This window comes from Canis lupus, chromosome 4 (assembly GCF_048164855.1).
Source record: "Canis lupus baileyi chromosome 4, mCanLup2.hap1, whole genome shotgun sequence".
Lineage (NCBI taxonomy): Eukaryota > Metazoa > Chordata > Mammalia > Carnivora > Canidae > Canis > Canis lupus.
Window position 1 is genome coordinate 9,364,726 of NC_132841.1, and position 18,784 is coordinate 9,383,509.

Here is an 18,784-nt window from a genome sequence, read left to right on the forward strand (position 1 = left end):
TTTAGTGGTCTCTTATATGGGGGGGTGGGGGGGGGTGTGTCATAGTGATGGGGGTTTCCAATGCCATAACCATCGCTTTCTTTTTCAGGAAGTGTATCCAAATCTTTGCCTCATTTTGCTCAACACAAATGAGGAGCTTGCTTTGTACTTTATGTCTTCTCTTCTTCGGACGCAGTTGGTCATGCCACAAATAATAAAGAATCCAACTGTGGATAATAAAAGAAGTATTTAGAGTGGCACATTCTGCTGAAAATCATTCAACAAATCCGTATTTGGGCAGGCCCTGTGCTATGGGAAATACGTATTTCCTCACATATACTTCCAGTCTCTTCCAGAACCAATCTGTTTACCAGGCTGGGGGAGTCAGGGATAAACACATAGGATGTGAATATAAGACATGGACGATATAAAACACGAGGTAACATAAAGGAGCAGAATGGTTTTCAAATGGTTGTGACAGATGATTTTGTTCTCCTGGACAGAAATTACGACTGATAACTCGACAACTAGAAGCACCCGTGGAAGTCGGGGCAAAGTGGTGCTGACACAGTCTAAGGAGAGCCTGGACATGTCCGCTGTGGTGTTGAACTGGGCTCTGGGAGGCCAGTGGGAGTGAGTGCACAGACTCGAGGTTTTGGAAAGTTTTCCTTTCATGGAGAAACAAAGAGGACTGGCTGTGTGTGATGAGGTGGAGAACAGGCCACTCTAGGCCCTGGGGAGAGCATAAGACATATTTGGAAATGAAGAGAAGACCTTAGTAGAGGATGTGGATAGCAACGTGATGGTAGAGAGGGAATTAGAACTGGGATACTGAGGCCCACAAGTAAGCAAAGAGAAAACTAAAAGACGTTCCTCAGGAAGAGACTAGAGACTAGAAACTCCTGTGTCAGCAGTAAGGCAGATGAAAAATTTGGAGGGACTTCAGAAGTGATGCTTTATGAAGATTTAGGTGGCATCAGTCTCTGGGCGGAAAGCTGTGCGGAGGCTGTTATAAACCTTTAGGCAGGAGACAAGAGCTGCCTGAGGTCTGAGTGATAAGGAATGTTTCTAGAGAAAAGCATCAGGAAAGGATTATGTTTGGGTGGGTAGAGGGGGGTGAAGTGGAGCTGGACTTCAGAGGTAACGGCACGGTCATGCAGCACCGCCTGGAAGGCAGTGGAAGGGCGCAATGCCTGGGCTGAGCTGGAGATGCTGGTCTAGGAGGCCTACGTCCTGGGAGAAAGAAGGTCCATGCTGTGGCACTGCCATCACGCTGAGTGCGTGAACAGCGAGAGAGAAGAGGAGGGCTGAGGACGAGTCAAACTAAATGATCTGACAGACCAGGCAGCCTGTTTTAGGACAAGGGGTTCTGAGTTAGCTTCCAGAGCTAAGCTAAGGGAGGAGGACTCTAATGGAGAGCTGGCAACCAGCTTCCCTTGGAGTTTTAGGAACACAGTTTCAGGAGACTACAGGAGAAAGAATGTTTTATGAAGAAGGAAGGTGGTGAAACAGGCTGGGACCAACAGTTCTAGAACAGATAGCTGTACGTGTATGTTTGCAAAGGGGAAGGAGCCACATAATAGAGTGAATAATGAAGGTGCAGTGTCTGAAGACCTGAAAACGAAGAGCAATGACCCAGCATTAGGGGAGCCTGAGGCCACAGGACCTACAGGAGGCCACAGGAGGTTCAGAGCTGGGCTGTTTCTCTGCTGCTTCTGTGCTTTCCTCCCCACCTGCACACCTCTTGAGTCTGCTCCAGAAGCCTACAGCCAACATAGGCTGTGGCCCAGGAGTCTGACTGTGACCAGAGGGAGGAGGACACTTACAGGGAGGAAGATGAGCACAAGTCCAGGACAGGAGGGAGGGAAGAAGGAAAGACCAAAGGATTTCTGGATTGAAAGAGGAAGGGAGCTCAAGGAATTTATAAGGGGCTCAACTCTCAGCAAAGTGAAGGCAGACATGGGAGGAAGGAGCATGGAAAGTTCCAGAACAGTGCGATGGGAGGTTCACTGGAGGTGACCACGGAGGCAGAGGAGCAACGCCGAGGTCTAGTTGAGGCTCTGCAGCTCTGGACTCGGGGAAAACAGATGCTGAGATTCACCCAAATGGCTCTAATAAGGCATGTCTGGTAAAAGGGCAAGAAGCTGATGGTTTTAAGGGACTAATGGTGATGAATCCACAGCTGCCTACATGTGTCGGTATGGTTAAACGAGAGGCAAATGGAGGTTGAGGAGGTCAGGGGACTGGAGGTGAAAAGGCAGCCTAGAGCAGAGATGGTGGAGGGAGGCAGCAAAATGCCATGACTGGGGGGTGGAGGGTCCAGATGCCAAGGGGGCAGAGTTCAGAGTCTGAGGTCTCAGTACGAGTGGTGTGGAGTGCAGGTATTGGGGAGGTAGAGAACAGGGCCCCTAGAAGCAACACAACACAGAGTGGATGTCCTTGAGGTGACAAAGAATGAAAAGGAAGGACCCTGAGATGTGCACTACAGTCCTTGCATGGGACGCAGGTGACCCAAAGGCAATCGGGTGGGGAGTGTGGCATGTAAGGGCATCTTATTTTACAATGACCTTTGTCTCCGAGAAGGATGCCTATCTGAATGTGTGAACATTAAGAGGCTTTTACCTTTTCAAAAGTCTTGAGATTTATAGATGGCACAATCACTTCCCATATCCCATTCCATTCTCTGGAAGAGGTAGACCATGGTGCTTTCCATCAGTAAGCCACCCAAGATGGCCAGAAAGGAGAGCTTCCGGCTGATATTCAGGGTCACTGGAAAAGAAAGGTAGCTAATAAGTTCTTGAGTGTTTAATTGATATCAGCATGTAAATTCTGTGGCATCATGAATGGAACTGTCTTATAAAGTTGTTTTTAGAGAGTCTCTATTTGTTCGTATTAGCCTGTGCTGATATCTTCTCCCACGGTTTCATTTCTAGAAAGAAACAAAGTGTGTTCTTATAACAAAAACACTAGGCTTCTCCTGAAATCAAGACACAGATTTCCATGGAGAAAATAAAAAATAAATTCTAAGGTTGTAAAGAGGTTAGCAGGAAAAAAACCAGAGATTTCTCAGTTTTACAGCTTATAAGATGAGAAGTATTTGGATAAAAGGTACCAGGTTAAGAGGCTCATTTAAAATAACCCTTCTCACAATGGATGGGAAAAATGAAGGGCTGCTCATCCCTTTGTTGTAGAGCAGGTTCTGTGCTTCCTGGCTTGACAACTTGTAGGCTGGGTACATTTGGACAAGTCATTCACAAAGTGGAGGTAATAATGACTCCCCTACCAACCTTGCAAGATGGAGATAATGCACATGAAAGCATCCCAAAGACTAAAAAATAATATGTCATTACTTTGAGCAAATATGGACTCTGTGTTATGTATAAGGCACTAGAGAAATGTCAGGCATTGTTATTATTCTATGAAGAATTCCAGTGTTTTAACAGGGTTTATAAAACTGTGTTGGAGAAATAGGACTTCAGGCTTGTATGTGGGGTGAAAGCTGAAAAGACAAGAATAAAAGATAAACATACCTCTAATTGCCTGAAAATTTGATGTAAGGACAAATACTTTAATGAGTCGGAGGCACAGGGGCGTGTAGTCATGCTCCCAAATGACAGCTGGAATGAGCAAGAGCTTTCCATAGCTGGATAATAATAATGCTTTCAGCAGCAAAGTGAAGTTGGTTTTTTTTTTCGCTGTCATTGGTCGTTCTATCCACAGGAAAGTAAAAATGCCAATAAAAAAGGCAGTTTGTTCTAAGGAGGAAATGGAAAACAGAAATATGAATGTTGCTATCTAAACCGTCTCTCTCTAAAAACATATAAACCACAATTCTGAAATACAACTTATTAGCTGTCTTCATGAGAACTGTTTCATCAAGATCAAATTTTCTTCCCCCCACCATTACCCCTCCTTCTTTTTAAATAAATAAGTCCCTGCCTGTTGTGTCAAATCCTGCTGGTGTGATTGCAGAAACATATTTCAGCAGTTCACTCATGAAGTATTTCATGGACCACTGTAGTCATCAGTTCTCTGAAGTTCTTTCTAGGAAGTAAGGTTCTATTTAAACATCTTCAGTGTTTGAGATCTCCACAGAAAGACTAAAACAGGAGTAAAGAGGAGGTTTTTAAGTCTGAAAGATGGGACCCACCCTAAAGATTACATATGAAGGTGTTTTTCTTTGTTCATTCATCCACTATTTACTGAATGCCTATTATCTACATATTTTGAATCTTGTTAACAAAACTGGAAACTTCCTTATTCATTTTAACAAACCTTCTGAGTGCAATTCCTTAACCTTCCAGAAAGTATTCACAATCTGAGTCCAGACCAGAAGAAGCCACAGTTCTACTGGCTTCACAGAAAAGAGCACAGTCTGTTCTGTTCCTATTAACTAGGAATTTAACATTTCTTTCAGCTGTGATATTATGTGTATTAAGATGGTTAGTCCTCTGATTACCCGACTGCGTATGTTTTGAGTGGTCTGTCCCAAATTCTGTTTTTCCCCATAAGCTGTGTTATTCAGGTTTCTATAGAACTAGGTTTTTTTCTGGAACTTATATATCAAATTATAGGAGAGACAACTGTATTTTTCCTAAAATGTTGTATAACCAAATAGAGCCAAACTAAAAGGTTCCAAACATAGTTGATTAGAATCAATAATTTTGGATGGCTGACCTACATGACATTTGATATATCCCTCAGGGAAGATATCCCATCTCCCTGCAAAATAACTCAAGGACTTGTCAACTGCAAGGATCTGATTAAATAGGCAGATTTTATAGTCTGGATTTGGACAAAAAAAAAAAAAAAAAAAGCAACAACCTTAACAATCTAGCAATAGTGAGCTGCCTCCTGTCACTGGAGATACTCAAAGCTAGATCATGTTGCAGAACTGAGAGGATTTCTCTCATGGGATAGAGGGCGGACTAGATAACCTCCACATCTTCCTAATTCAGAACTCAAGAGATGTATGCATCTGCACCAGCCCTCGGGCTCTGCACAATCTTTCCCAGGACAGATATCACGGAGCCTCTACTCCTGAGGCTTTCACTGATCAGATGGCTCAGCGGGACCTGCTACCTGCCTACAGGGTGCTGCATGGAGAAAACTCTAGGTGGGGATTCCAGAGAGCCACCGGTCTCTGGAATAGAGACTAACACTAGAGATAACACTAAACTGTTGCGGGACTTTGGGGAAATCACTTGCTTCCCCATGATCTGGGGACTCCAGGATCATGCCCTGGGCCAAAGGCAGGTGCTAAACCACTGAGCCACCCAGGGATACCCTCAAGGATGTTTTTAATATTATTATGTGAATCTGGAAATTCTTAGTATATAAATTTTATTTTATTTACTAATTTTAAAAAAGATGTTATTTTTATGAAACCTCTACACTCAACATGGGGGGTTGAAGTCACAACCCTGAGATCAAGAGTCACTTACTCTCCCGACTGAGCCAGCCAGGAGCTCCAGGATATAAATTTTAAAACCTTAGAACTGCATGAGAGGATGAAGGGAGTAAGAGCAGAAAGAGAAGAAAATGGGATAAAAGAAGACACAGTTCAGAAACATGACACTGCAGTGGACTGGAGACTTGATATTACTATAGTAATATTTCCTTATCATCAAGGAGTTTTAGGGCAGCCCAGGTGGCTCAGCGGTTTGGCGCCGCCTTCAGCCCAGGGCCTGATCCTGGAGACCCAGGATGGAGTCCCACATCAGGCTCCCAGCATGGAGCCTGCTTGTCTCTGTGCCTCTCTCTCTCTCCCCCTCTGTGTGTGTCTCTCATGAACAAATAAATAAATAAATAAAATCTTAAAAAAAAGGAGTTTTAGAGGCAGAGAAGCACGGAAGCCAGTAAGTAAGGAAATAGTCACATAAATCTGTACAATTCTGACCTAAGTCACAAACTGGAATTGTGAAGAAAAGCAATTCCTGGAACACCTGGGTGGCTCAATGGTTGAGTGTCTGCCTTCAGCTCAGGGCGTGATCCCTCAGTCCTGGGATCGAGTCCCATATTGGGCTCCCTGCATGAAGCCTGCTTCTCCCTCTGTCTCTGCCTGCCTCTCTCTCTGTGTCTCTCATGGATAAATAAATAAAAATATTAAAAAAAAAAGAAAGAAAAGCAAGGAATTTAGGGGCAGTAGCCACTTTCCCTGTATGAAGTCAGATAAATAAGAAGTGTTCCCTCTTAAACAGATTGCATCAGTTCAACACAATTAGCACAATACATTGCATAATGTCTAACAATTATCAATCTGTTTTAAAAATAGGACCTAGGGAATCTTTAAATTATACAATCAAGAAATTAAATTGAGGAATTTTATCAACAATATTATATATACCTCAAAACACTAACTCTCTACTCTGCTAAATATAGTCATTTCCATAACACATGTGTGGTAACAAATAAAAAAGTAAGAAAGCAGATAATTTAGACATATTCACCTAGTAGGTTAGTGATAGAACTGAACATTTAGTCTCAAGTCTGGTATTAACCCCCTCTTCTTGCCAATGATTAAGACTACCCACCTTACCTCTAATCAGAATAGTGGTTACTAGTTAACTAAGAATAGAAAGCATAGCTTTTTCCTACCTAGAGAAGCAATTGCAAACATTCTATAGAAATCCCATTCCTTGGCATATCTGATGAAGTCATTAGGATCAGTGTTCTGGTTTGAATCTTGAAGCTGCCACCATCTCAGGTATGCTTCACAAAGCAAACAAAATATGCAGAGTTTTCCATGCATCTGGTGGTCAAAAAGACAATGCCATGCATTGGGTAAAGAAACAATTATATGTAATACCAAATAGGCACAGATATAGCTAAGTATTTGTGGTTTTGAAGAACCTCCCATCTCATAGCTTTTTAAATTCAGAGCTGCCCAATTAAGTGTATAATTGTGTTGTCTGTATACCAGTGGTTCTTCATCAGCAATGTCCATCAGAATCACATGGGGGAGATTTTTCACACGGCAAATGTCTAGGCCCCAATCCTGATTAAGAATCTTTGGAAGTAATCCTAGACATGCAATTTTGAAACAGTTTTGTGGGGAAGGAGGATTCTGATGTATACCCCTAGTTAAGAATCACTGCTTTAAATAGTAGTTCACTCGTCTCTATATTTTCAGCATCTGTCCTATACACAGAACCAAGCACAGAATTTATGTGACTCATGATAGGTGGAAGCAGCAATAAGAATAGAATTAACCTGAAGATTCTATCATACCTCACAGGAAACTATTAGTCTGAACACAAATTTTTAAAAAAGGGCCCTATGCCCAATGAATATAAATTAATATATCAAAGAGCAATTAAAAGGTAGAAAATCCATTGCAAGTTCTAAAGAGTCTGAAATTTTGGCAAAAATAGAAAGTACCAGGCAACAAGAATTGGCTTTTTATTTATGTATTTATTTATTTACATTTTTATTTCGTTATTTTTAAGTAGGCTCCATGCCCAGTGTGGAGCCCAATGTGGGGCTCAAACTTGCAACCTGGAGATTAAGACATGAGCTGAGATCAAGAGTCAGATGCTTAACTGACTGAGCCACCCAGGAATCCTAAGAATTGGCTTTTTTTTTTTTTTTTTTTGAGAAGAATTGGCTTTTTAAAACACATTACTCTAATGGGGCATCTGGGTAGCTTAGTCAGTTAGGCGTCAGACTCTTGATTTTGGCTCAGGTCATGATTTTAGGGTCCTGGGATTTGAGCCCTGCATCAGGCTCTGTGCTCAATGTGCTCGGCTCCAGCATGCTGGAGATTATCTCCTTCTTCCCCCCATTCCAACCCCTCGCCCCCAGAGCACACATGCATGTACTTTCTTTCTCAAATAAATAAAACCTTTTTTAAAAAAATTTTTTTAAATTACTCCATGGGTTGAACTTTCTATATCAATAGAAAGTGGGGAAAAGAAAGTGTGTGCAAATGCAATATAGCCCAGGAATAGGTATCAGTGTGGACTTCTGAGAGGTTCTTCTAGTTGGCACACTGGTTCTCCCGGCTCCACTCTGGAATTACCCAGGGAGTTTTAAGAAATACTAATCCTGAAACCATCCCCAAAGATTCTGATTTAACTGATTTTGGGTGAGGCCTCAGCTTGGAAGGATTAACTGCCACTCCCTCCCTCTCTTCCAGGTGATTCTAATGTATACCAAAGTTTGGGAATCAATGCTCTAGCAATTTAAAAACTGCCCTGGTTATATGACTTAAGGGTGGAGGGAAGGAATTTCCTTAGTAGAATATGAAATGCAATAAACTGTTTAAAAATATTTCTCTTTTAAAGTTTGCTTACTTCCTCAGTATAATTCTCTCCCTACTTTGATATATTTAAGTTTATTGTTAGAAATAATTGGTGTCTTTTTCAAAAGGTAGCCTACTAAAAGGCAATCCAGATTATGATTTGTCAGTTTCCTTCTAGTTACCATATTCATGAATACTCACTAAATATTGTGTACCTGTTTATCAATGTCTGTTATTTCTAGAAACTTCCAGACTTGTTGGGATAAAAGACCCATCCTCATTAGAATTTCTTTTAAAATAACGTTCTTTAATTCTGCTCAAAATTATTATTCTTTAAAAATGTAAAAGCATCAAAAAGTGAAATTAGAAAATAAAAAAAATTATCACAACTTACGTTTATTTTAGTATTGAAAAGAATATGCCTGTAGGCCTGGGCTTTGCATAAAATAGCATTAATCAAGATGATAACAGGATCATACTCGATATACTTGTCTACAGGTTTCTGGCAGGATTTCTGAAATAATGTGAGATTATATTAGAACAAGCAAATTCATACATTCTGAAATCTTAAAGGATTTCAAACTAGAGAGTCTATTTTGAACTTGTATAGCAATAAGGACATATCAGCATTTACTTAAGTTAACTTCTCAGATACAAAACGTTTACCTATAAGAAGCCCTGGTTTCAGAAATGACTATCATCTTCTAGGCTAGAGATAGTAATCTCTTAATCTCATATGTAAGAAGCTAAAACGATATTTGATTTAAAGACTGATTTTAGGTAGGAAAGTATCCCAGAAAATCCTACTTTCAATTTGTAGGAATTGTTATAAAATAAATAAATAAAAAATGAATAAAGTACTTTCATTGAGAAATTGTTCCCTGTTGGCTGGATGGCCAATTTTGTGGTTCTCGAAATGTGATCTGAAGAAAGGGCTTGAGAAAAGTAACCCTATGCCCAGAGTTTCTGAGAGCTAAAAGCAGGTAAAGAGTGTAGCACAATGTCAACAATCTGGGGGTGGCAGATACCTAGAGAAGCTTGTTTTTTTCCTTCAATAACATCCAGACTATGGAAAGAAAATGTCTTTCTCTGTGACAGTGAAGACACTGGAGGATCCTGAGCTGTACATAAGGACGTGGGTTGGTCAGCTTGGTTCTAGGCTAGCGAAGTAAGACTTTTGGGTTTTCAGTGACTCCTATGAAATTGTCTTTTTTTTTTTTTTGGACACATGTGATTACAATGCTATCAAATCCCAACACCATCGGAACATATAAACACAGGTGTGCAGGAACAAGCTCATCAGAAATGAGACATTTGAAACAGTTTTGGTTACAAAAGTTGCATCAAGGCTACTCTTCTAATGGCTACAATTCAAACATAAACATTTTGAAACTTTGAGAAGATAAAATGAAAATAGAAGTGATAGATATGCAAACATACTGGGATGGTCTAAAACTACATCAAAATGCTAGGAAAAAAATGAAGTGTGCTGAAAAACATTAACCCTGCACTCCAAATGTAATGAAAAAAATCACTTCCAACTTAAAGTGTTTCTCCATTCATGTCATCTACAAGAAATGGGTATGTTTTTGTGTCATCAAGTGAACCAATGAAGGGAGATGTGCTATTATCTCAAATTTAAATCCACCTAATGAAGCTGAGGCATAAGAGGTTAATAATTTTGCAGTTTCTCAGCTGAGTGAAGAGTAAACAGGGTGTAAACAGAAACAGAAGCCACAGAATCAGAAACACATGATAAAGAGCTGTTTTCTGGACACCTCCCTGGGCTACCTGTGTGGAAAAACACTTCCTCTCTACAAACAACACTGCAACACTAGAGATGCTGCTTCATTGTAAAATGAAGCTGCTGGCTGGTCAAGGGTCTTTTCTCTGTCCTTTAAAAGTTCCCTAAAACCCATCTCATGACACTGCAAGTCTATGCCAGGATTCAGGCAATTTTTAGAAGGAAGTAGGCAGAAACCAGCACCGGGAGACACAGCAGGCCAGATTTTCCCCTGCAATCACTTGTCTGACAAATATGTTTGGAGTGCTACAACATTCATTAGAACAGCTCTCTTTGCTTAGCCGTTTTTATGGACCAGGCACTTTCAAGGTGTTAGATTCACTCTGAGAAATAAGTCTCTATCCTTCAGGACTTTATAATTTAGAAGAGGAAGGTGAGTAAGCCTGCACCTGTAAGCGGCCGCTTATATCACCCTGTATAATGGAATGAACACGGGGTGACACGAACCTAAATAGAAGTGGCTTCTGGCCTCATGTGCTGTTACCTGCAATGCCCATCTTCCCTTTCCTAGCATTCTGAGTATTTTATAAACATTGAGAATTCATTAGAGTCTGCTGGTTCCCTACCAGTTTCAGGCTAATTTTTCCTTGTTCTTCTTCAATTATTCACTTTTTCCTTGAGTGCTTCTTTCACCTTAAATGTAAGGAGGGAAACCATATACAAATGTAGCAAAACATTTTAGTGGCAGATGGCAACATTTAGATATGTTTTCTGATTTTGGCAAAATTGTTCCACTTACTAGACAAATATCCTGAAAGAGAAAGTTGTCCTCTAAGAAATCCCTACAGCACGGGTACCATGTATACCCCAGAAACTCCTAACTTCTACCACTTTTATCTCACCGTGGATATAGATTACTTTCTGCTGTTATGTTCTTCAGTTCTCTAGTGAATCATATCTCTTTTAGAATATAAACTGGCCAATATTCTGTGGATGTTCTTGCTGCTTCTTCCTCCCCATTATCTCTAGGGCTATCCTCTTCCCCACTCATTCTCAAACCTGTTTCATTTTAGCTCTACAATAAGCAAACACATATCTTGAAAGTGGAACCCCCTACATTTTAAAATCCTAAAGGGCAGGACAGTGTCTTATTCATCTTTGCATCCAGCATCTAAGGGTAGAAGCTGAATACTGTAGTATATGAACAGACTCGAAGTTTAGGAGAATCTCAAGGGAGTCTTGATTTGTTATCATTGTGAATTTATCAAATATGAGCATATAAAATAGTCTAGGCAGTACAGAATATCAAAAGTACTATATCTTTACACATAATTATACTAAACTAAAGCTGGATGAGAAGGAGTGGCTAAAAGCAAAGGACATACTTCCATTAGATGGAGAAAAATTAGGGAAACACAGAGGGGCAAAAAAAAAAAAAAAGAAAAGAAAAAGAAACACAGAGGGGCAAGTGGGAAGGAATGGCAATGGAAAAACAGGAAGAGCAAAGAGAAAGAGAAGGGAGATTCGGCTGAGAAATACAGGGAGGAGATCAGGCTGAGTGTACTGCTGACTCCAAATACACCAGCTAAGAGACAATGTATGAGTTACCAGCTTATAGAAACTTTGGCTATTTTTTCAAAACATATAGCCTGACGTCTATAAACTTTTTACTTTTTACTCTCATCACTTGGGAGAACCTTCATAAAATTATTTTACAATTTAATTTTCTTTTTTTAATTTATTTACAATTTAATTTTCTGAGTCTAGCATCAACTAAATGATTTTACCTGACTAATGCCACTATGCATATTAGTATGTGTTATCATGATAAAAATGAGGATATTACACACTCAATGTCATCAGGGAATGTCTGTGTACAATAATGTACTGTTGCACCCTTCAATATTCCAAACAGAATTCTAGAGAAGCCAGCATCTGATGATTAGAAGGATTTTGTTAAATGCCAATGATTTAAAAAAATAAAGATTCATTTATATCATTAAAGATAACTAATTTAACTGCAGAGACAGTTACAGCTTTATTCACAGTTATGTGGCTGTCATCTCTAAGATTGATCATTTAATTGGGCCAGTCCAGAAGTCGTTATTTTTAGATGGCATATCTTTTACTGTTCTCTCCCTTGTACCAGGTTGGCCAAGGATATGACCATTTAAAAACCTAAGAATGGTTCATTCATCTAGCAAATATTTATTGTGTACTTATTACTATGTGTCAGGCATGTCTTGGGTGAGCCAGCTATATTAACAAATAAATTATACATACTCTTTGTCCTTGTATGGCTTATATTCCAGTGGGGGGAGACAGGTAATAAATAACATATAAGCCAACTGTAAAGACTATTCAAAGATGACAGGTGCTCTGGGAAAGATGCAGCAGGGAGAGGTGATACGGTGGTACACCAGACTAAGTAGGGGGAATCATTAATAGGGTGGTCAGAGTAGGCCTCTCTGAGATGTTAAAAATAATTGAAGGAAGTGAGGGAGGAATTAGCCATGTTAGACACAGTGCAAAAGTCCTAAGGAAGGAAACTGGTTTAAGAACTATCAGGAGGCAATGGAATTGCAGTAGAGTAAGGGAAAAGTAGCAGGAGACTACACAGGCCTTACAGCCAGTGCAACTCTGAGTGAGATGGAAAATCACTGGAAGGTTTGAGAAAGCGAATGACATGATCTAACTTACATTTTAAAAGCCACAGTTTGGCTACTGTGTAAGGAGGCTGAAGAGGTGCAGGGGTGACATAGTTTAAGAATTAGGATAATAGGGATCCCTGGGTGGCGCAGCGGTTTAGCGCCTGCCTTTGGCCCAGGGCGCGAACCTGGAGACCTAGGATCGAATCCCACGTCGGGCTCCCAGTGCATGGAGCCTGCTTCTCCCTCTGCCTATGTCTCTGCCTCTCTCTCTCTGTGTGTGTGTGACTATCATAAATAAAAATTAAAAAAAAAAAAAGAATTAGGATAATAATCCAAGTGAGACATGATGACAGCATGAATCATGGTTGTAGAGGTGGCAGAAAGCAGTGGATTCTGAACATAATCTGAAGACAGGGCTGACAAAATCTGTCAAGCAAACAAGGAATGTGGAAGAGGAATCAAGTATAACTCCAAGGTATTTTGGACAGGAACTAAAATACTAAAGTTACCATTAACTGTGAAAGTTAGATGTAACTATAAAAATCCAATTGGAGAGATCAGGTAGGTAGCTGGATACTTGTGTCTGGAGTTGAAGGAAAAGGTTCAGGCTAGAGGTTTAAGTTTGGGAACTGTCAACGTTTAGATGGAATTTAAAGCCATGAACCAGAATGAGCTCCTCAAAGGAGAGTGTGTAGACAGACAGAGGCCCAAGAACTTAGGGAGACTTAGGGTACTCCATGTCTAAGAGGTTGAGGCAGGTGAGGCAGGACCAGAAATGAGATTGAGAAGAATAGCCAGTAAGATAAAACCAGAAGAGTCTGGTGTCCTGGCAAACGCACACAGTGTTTCCAGAGGGAAGTAGTAAGGTCAAATGCTGCTGACAGTTCACTGAGAATGGACTATGGGATTTAGCAAAGTAGACGTCAGTGATCACGATCTTAAGAACAGTTTCTAGTGAAATGGTGGGTGGGGAGAAAGCGTGTCTGAAGTTGATTCAAGAGAAAGTAGTAAAGGAAATAAACGAGTACAAATATCTCTTAAAGGACGTTGCTGTCAAAGGGAAGGGAAATGAGGAGGAGCTAAAGGAGCCAGTGAGATGAAGAGTGTGTGTGTGTGTTTTTTTTTAACTTAAAGAAAGACTTAGTACATACACTGGTGATAATGATCCAGAGGAGAGCAGAAGAGTATTGCTGCAGGGATGTCCCTAAGTAAATGGAAAAGGATGGGTGGGATCTAGTTGCACAAGGGCACACTGATTTTAGATTTGTGGACAGCTCATCCACTCTAACAGGAGGGAAGGAAGACAGAGTGTATGATAACGGGTGGTAGTACTAGGTTTCTGTGTTTGCAAAGCTTATGGAAGTTCTCTCTCTTTCTCTCTCTTGTTTTTTAGCAAAGCAGGGTATGGGAAACCTGAGAGGTTTGTCGGGATGGTTCATCAGATTGGGAACATGAATAGATTAGTAAAATGTAACTGATGGCCAGATGGCATCAAGGGCTACATGAGGTTAGTGGTCATGAATTTAGATGTTTTTTCCTCAGGGTGAGGAGACAGATCAGACAGTGTGTGGGATTTAATCAGAGTTGAAATTTTGCCAAGTGAGGGAAACCACTTGAGAGAGGAACAGTGATTATGTCAGTTGACAACAGATTAAATAGGTACACATTCATGCTTTGTCTACTCTCATAATATTACAGGCCATTTTTTTTTAAAGATTTATTTATTTATTCATGATAGACACAGAGAGAGGGAGAGACACAGGCAGAGGGAGAAGCAGGGTCCATGCAGGGAGCCTGACGTGGGACTCGATCCCGGGACTCCAGGACCACACCCTGGGCCAAAGGCAGGCGCCAAACCGCTGAGCCACCCAGGGATCCCCAGGCCATGTTTTTCTCACGAAGATCATTATTAGAAAATCGTCAGGAGATCAGAAATGGGACAAAAACGGACTGACTGCCTATTACACGGCAGGTTCTTTGCTAATACCTCCAGAAGAACCTCCAATTTTGGGACCTTTTAAATATCAAATTATTCTCTATAGACTACGAACGTACTGAAAGCAATATCTTCATTCATTTTTGGGTTTCGTATCACCAAACGTCAAGCTTAGTGCTCTGCACACAACACATACTGTGGATTCAATAACCACAAAGGATGAAACCTGAAATTCAGGAAAATTTGATACAGGTTATGGACCATAAGGATGACAATGTTTATCTATGAAAGGGAGAATGTCTAAGACCTAAAAAGCCTGGGCGTGAACTCCAATGTCAACATAATCTTCGAGGATCCGTTCGCAGCGTTAAGTCTCACCAGCAAACCGCCGTGGGATGGTGAGTTTTCACTATAGGTAGCCGTGTAAAAGCTCCACTGATCCCGGACAGGTATGCCAAGCATCGAGCTGAGGACTATATTGGAGGACCCTGAAACTCGTTGATTTTTACTGTCCTAAAAAGCTGCTATATAGATCCCATCGCCTCCCACGGCCCCCAGATCCCGCAGCGCCATTTTCCGCCCAAGGCCACCCCACAGCTGACAACTCACGCAGATGGTTATCTTCAGCACTCCGTGGTTATAGTCTCGGTACAACTCCTTGGCCTCCTGGTTGCATTCGATGCACCTGTACTGGCAGGGCGCCGAGGCAGCAGTAGGCGCTGCTGCAACCCCTTCCGCATTCCCCTTGCCCGCGGCCACCCCTTCTGGGTTCCCCTTGCCCGGCCGTAGCCCACTCCGCCCACCCGTGCCCATTTCCACGCAACTGCACCCGAGAACTTCCGATTCAGTGGCGGGGCGGGTGCGTGGGGGCGGCGGGGAACGTCAGAAATCAGACCGGAAAGCCTGTCCCCTGCGGTGCTTGCTGGGATTCGTAGTCTCAGTCCCAGAGAGGGAGCTCGCGGCGGGCCGAGCTGGGACTACAACTACCAGCAGGCAACGCCACGCCCCCTCCCCGCCCCCTTGCCACGGCCCACCTGCCCGCCGCGGGTTCAGGCCGAGAGGCCGCAGCGTGCGGCGAGGGCCGCCGCACATGCGCCTTGAGGAAAGATGGCACCTGCCGGCTGCTGCTGCTGCTACTGCTGCTGGGGCGGCGCTGTGGCCGCCGCGGACGCCGTCCGGCGCGTCCTGGTGCTGCTGCTGCTGGGGGTCCTGTCCGCCGGGCCGCGCCCGGGCGCCCTGGCCACCGAGCACTACTCGCCGCTGTCCCTGCTCAAGCAGGAGCTGCAGCACCGGCAGCAGCAGGAGGCCCCGGCAGGCGGCGGCTGCAGCCCGCAGTCCGGGGACTGGGGAGACCAGTACTCGGTCGAGTGTGGCGGTGAGTGGGCGGCGGCGGCGGCGGGCGGGCGTGCGGGGCGGCGGGGCCGTGGGGACTGCGGGCGGGCCCGGGCCTCGCCGCCGCCAGCCGCCAGCCGCCAGCCGCCAGCCGCCGCGCGGCGTGTGTTCCCGCGGGAGCCGGCCCCGCCGGGTGTCACGCTGGGGCCGCTTCCCGCCGCTCGCACCCGCGCCGCTGCGCGCCCTCCTGTCGTACCGCCGTGGCGAGGGTGGCGAATGGGGAAAAGGGCTGACAGCGTGTCCCTGCGGCCAGAGCGGCCTCTCCGGAGGCCTGCCGACTGCTGGAAGGGTGGAAGAGGAGATGGCCAGTGGCCGGTGCCCGCCCCGGGCCCCGAGGGTGCGGGGGCGGCGAGGGAGGGGCCGACGGACCAAGGAGGACGCGCCCGCGGTGGGGCCGGTGCCGGACAGCGGACGCCCGGAAATCAGGTGTTCTGACCTCCCGGGTTGCTGTCTTGTATTACACGCGACCTCTAAAGATCTGCTGCCTGAGGGAAACGAGGGAACACAACGAGCGAGCCCATTTGATCTGCTCGTTGACCTCTTGCTTCCAGTTATCGAAGACGGACCCGTGACCTGGCCTGTGCCTCCCAGAGGGCAGGAGGGGCTCCGCAGGCCTCGGGCCCGCGCGTCAGAGCTGCGTGTGCATCGGCTCGAGGATCGAGGGTCGCGGATCGCGGATCGAGGGTCGCGGATCGAGGGTCGCGGCGCGCCCAGTCACGGGGGTGGGCGCTGTTGCCGTCAGTCTAGGAAATCATGGCAGACGCCTCAGGAGCAGAATACGCGTCCGCAGTTTCTTTTGTTTTGTTTTGAGATTCTCCGGTGGGTCTCTCGCCCTTCAAATCCCTCCCCTTCCTTTCCCCTTCCCGTCCTTTTCCTCTTCCCCCGAATTCCCTGAAGGCGTTGCTTAGCTGGGTCTGCCTAACTCAAACTCACCAGAAGCTGGCTGGTTCCTTCTAGGGCCTGACAGCAGCGTTCTCTACTATTGTGTGACTCGGAAGACAGATGAAATGTCAAAGATTAGCACACTCTGATTTCCTTTAAGCACAATCTGACTGCCTTAAGGAAGTCTCACCCGCTGGAGGGTATGTGACTTCTTTATTTCGAGGTAGGCCTTGGCTAGTAACGGTGTAAAAAACATGGCCTGCGTTGCAGGGTGGGAAGGGATCGGCTTTTACCCCTGACGCCCTCTGTGACTCTCTGAACACGTTGATTGCTTGTCTTTGCAAAATTGCCTCCTCTAAATTGGAAGACACTGTTACCTAATTACAGGGTTTCATTTTCTTCACAAGAATGCTGTGAGGAAAGTGAGAATAGCCAGCACATAGGGAGTGCTTGCTGTATGCCAGATGATGTCGTAAGAACTTTAGGTTGCTTAGCCTCTTCTCTTAAATCTGTCGGCACACCAGCCACTACTTCATTGAGTGGTAACTCCTTTTCCTCAGATGGGGAAACAGACACAGAGAAATCACCCCAACTTTGTCTTAGACCCCCAGTACTTACAGGTAGGAAACCACATTTCTAGTATTTGCCAGCCTGTGGTACGTTATTATGTAAATCTTCATTTGCCTTTTCCTCCTGTAGTCGTGTGATGCTCACTGGCTCAGGGAGACCCAGATTCTAGGCAATGGAAGATACAGATAAATTTCTTTCTTCTTTTTTTTTTTTTTTTAATTATTTATTCATGAGAGACACAGAGAATGAGGCAGGGACGTAGGCAGAGGGAGAAGCAGGCTCCCCATGGGGGAGACCCCGATGCAAGACTTGATCCCAGGACCCGGGAATCACGGCCAGAGCCAAAGGCAGACGCTCAACCATTGAGCCAGCCAGGCGTCCCTACAGATTGATTTCTAGTATGAAATTGATTGATATTCTTGACCTAGGTGGATCATTTCACTGTGTGACATCAGGCTTCTGCCAGTGTTTGACTCCGTATTTGAGCCAACTCTGACCTGTCTCCTGCTTTTCCTCTAGATCATAAAGGTTTTCATGAACTAAGTGTTTGGAGAAATTCTTCTGTCCGTTCTACCAATTCCCTCATACGTGGAAACCATCATCTAGTATTCTCTGCTTCAGAGGTTGAACACTATATTATGAGGTTTTAAGCATAATTTATTCAAATGTTTCAAATTTTTATTTATCTCCCCCACGTAGTACTTATTTTCTTAGTTTGGAATTACAAGTGTGCTGTTACAAATGTGTGGCCTGAGTCTTTGAGCCAGCCGCCCCTGGGCCAACAGGAATGTCCCGTAGCTGCTGACAGGTGCGAAAGTGGCTTGGCTGCTGCTGCTGTCAGCCCCAGTTAATCATTCTCAAAAGCAACTGCTTACGCTACTTGACACTCCAGCTGTTTCTCTTAGCTTTACTGGCTGCGGTATGTGACAGAAGCCATCTCTATCGTGGTAGCGACTCCCAAAGTGTCTCTCATTTCTCTCTCCTCGTCTTGGACAAGTAGGTAGAAGCCGGGCGCTATGAAACCTGCCCCGGTTCCCTCACTGTCCTAAGAAGAACGGATGTAGGAACAAATTCAGGCTTTACAACTAATCGTATCGTAGCTCATGTTCTGAATCCAGAATCCCCTTCTGATCAACATAAGGGCCAAGATAAGTGCCAGGAAGTAGATCACGCCAGTTCTTCAGAGCCTCACCATCTGTTAATCGTATCCTCATCCCTTGCTGACCTTTCCAGCCACAAGCCTGTCCATATCAAGCCAGTCCCTATCCAGGAGACAGATACAGAAGCCACTTTTCAGAAGTCTTCCCACAGCTTTTGGATTCTAAGTCTCCACACCTTTGGATGGCTGCGTGTGTATTCTCTTAAGACAGAACCCCTGGTGATTATAG

The 18,784-nt window shown here is 43.9% G+C and overlaps 2 protein-coding genes across 8 annotated transcripts in view; one reads left to right on the plus strand and one right to left on the minus strand.

Annotated features, from left to right (window-relative positions):
- Positions 1-18: 18 nt before the first annotated feature.
- Positions 19-15,550, minus strand: ARV1 (ARV1 homolog, fatty acid homeostasis modulator). Its single transcript, XM_072823102.1, has 6 exons — positions 15,162-15,550; positions 8,616-8,735; positions 6,577-6,730; positions 3,510-3,734; positions 2,602-2,748; positions 19-206 (listed from the first exon to the last, which is right to left on the minus strand). The coding sequence occupies exons 1-5, from the start codon at positions 15,363-15,365 to the stop codon at positions 2,606-2,608; spliced, it is 846 nt and encodes a 281-aa protein (XP_072679203.1). The 5' UTR covers positions 15,366-15,550; the 3' UTR covers positions 19-206; positions 2,602-2,605.
- Positions 15,551-15,584: 34 nt separating this feature from the next.
- Positions 15,585-18,784, plus strand: part of TTC13 (tetratricopeptide repeat domain 13) — an 80,406-nt gene continuing 77,206 nt past the window's right edge. For all 7 annotated transcript variants that reach the window (XM_072823094.1, XM_072823095.1, XM_072823099.1 and 4 more), the window contains exon 1: positions 15,585-15,927. In XM_072823094.1, the coding sequence (XP_072679195.1) occupies positions 15,660-15,927 (268 nt within the window). In that variant the 5' untranslated portion in view covers positions 15,585-15,659. The remainder of the gene's footprint in view (positions 15,928-18,784) is intronic.

What these genes read in the sequence shown, in the direction of transcription:
- ARV1 (XM_072823102.1), bottom strand. Translation starts at nt 15,365, where the DNA reads ATGGGCACGGGTGGGCGGAGTGGGCTACGGCCGGGCAAGGGGAACCCA. An exon ending in TTTTCAATACTAAAATAAAC is followed by an intron (nt 6,731 to 8,615) that starts GTAAGTTGTGAT and finishes TTTGACCACCAG; the next exon opens with ATGCATGGAAAACTCTGCAT. An exon ending in AAATTTTCAGGCAATTAGAG is followed by an intron (nt 2,749 to 3,509) that starts GTATGTTTATCT and finishes TTTCTTTTCCAG; the next exon opens with TGACCCTGAATATCAGCCGG.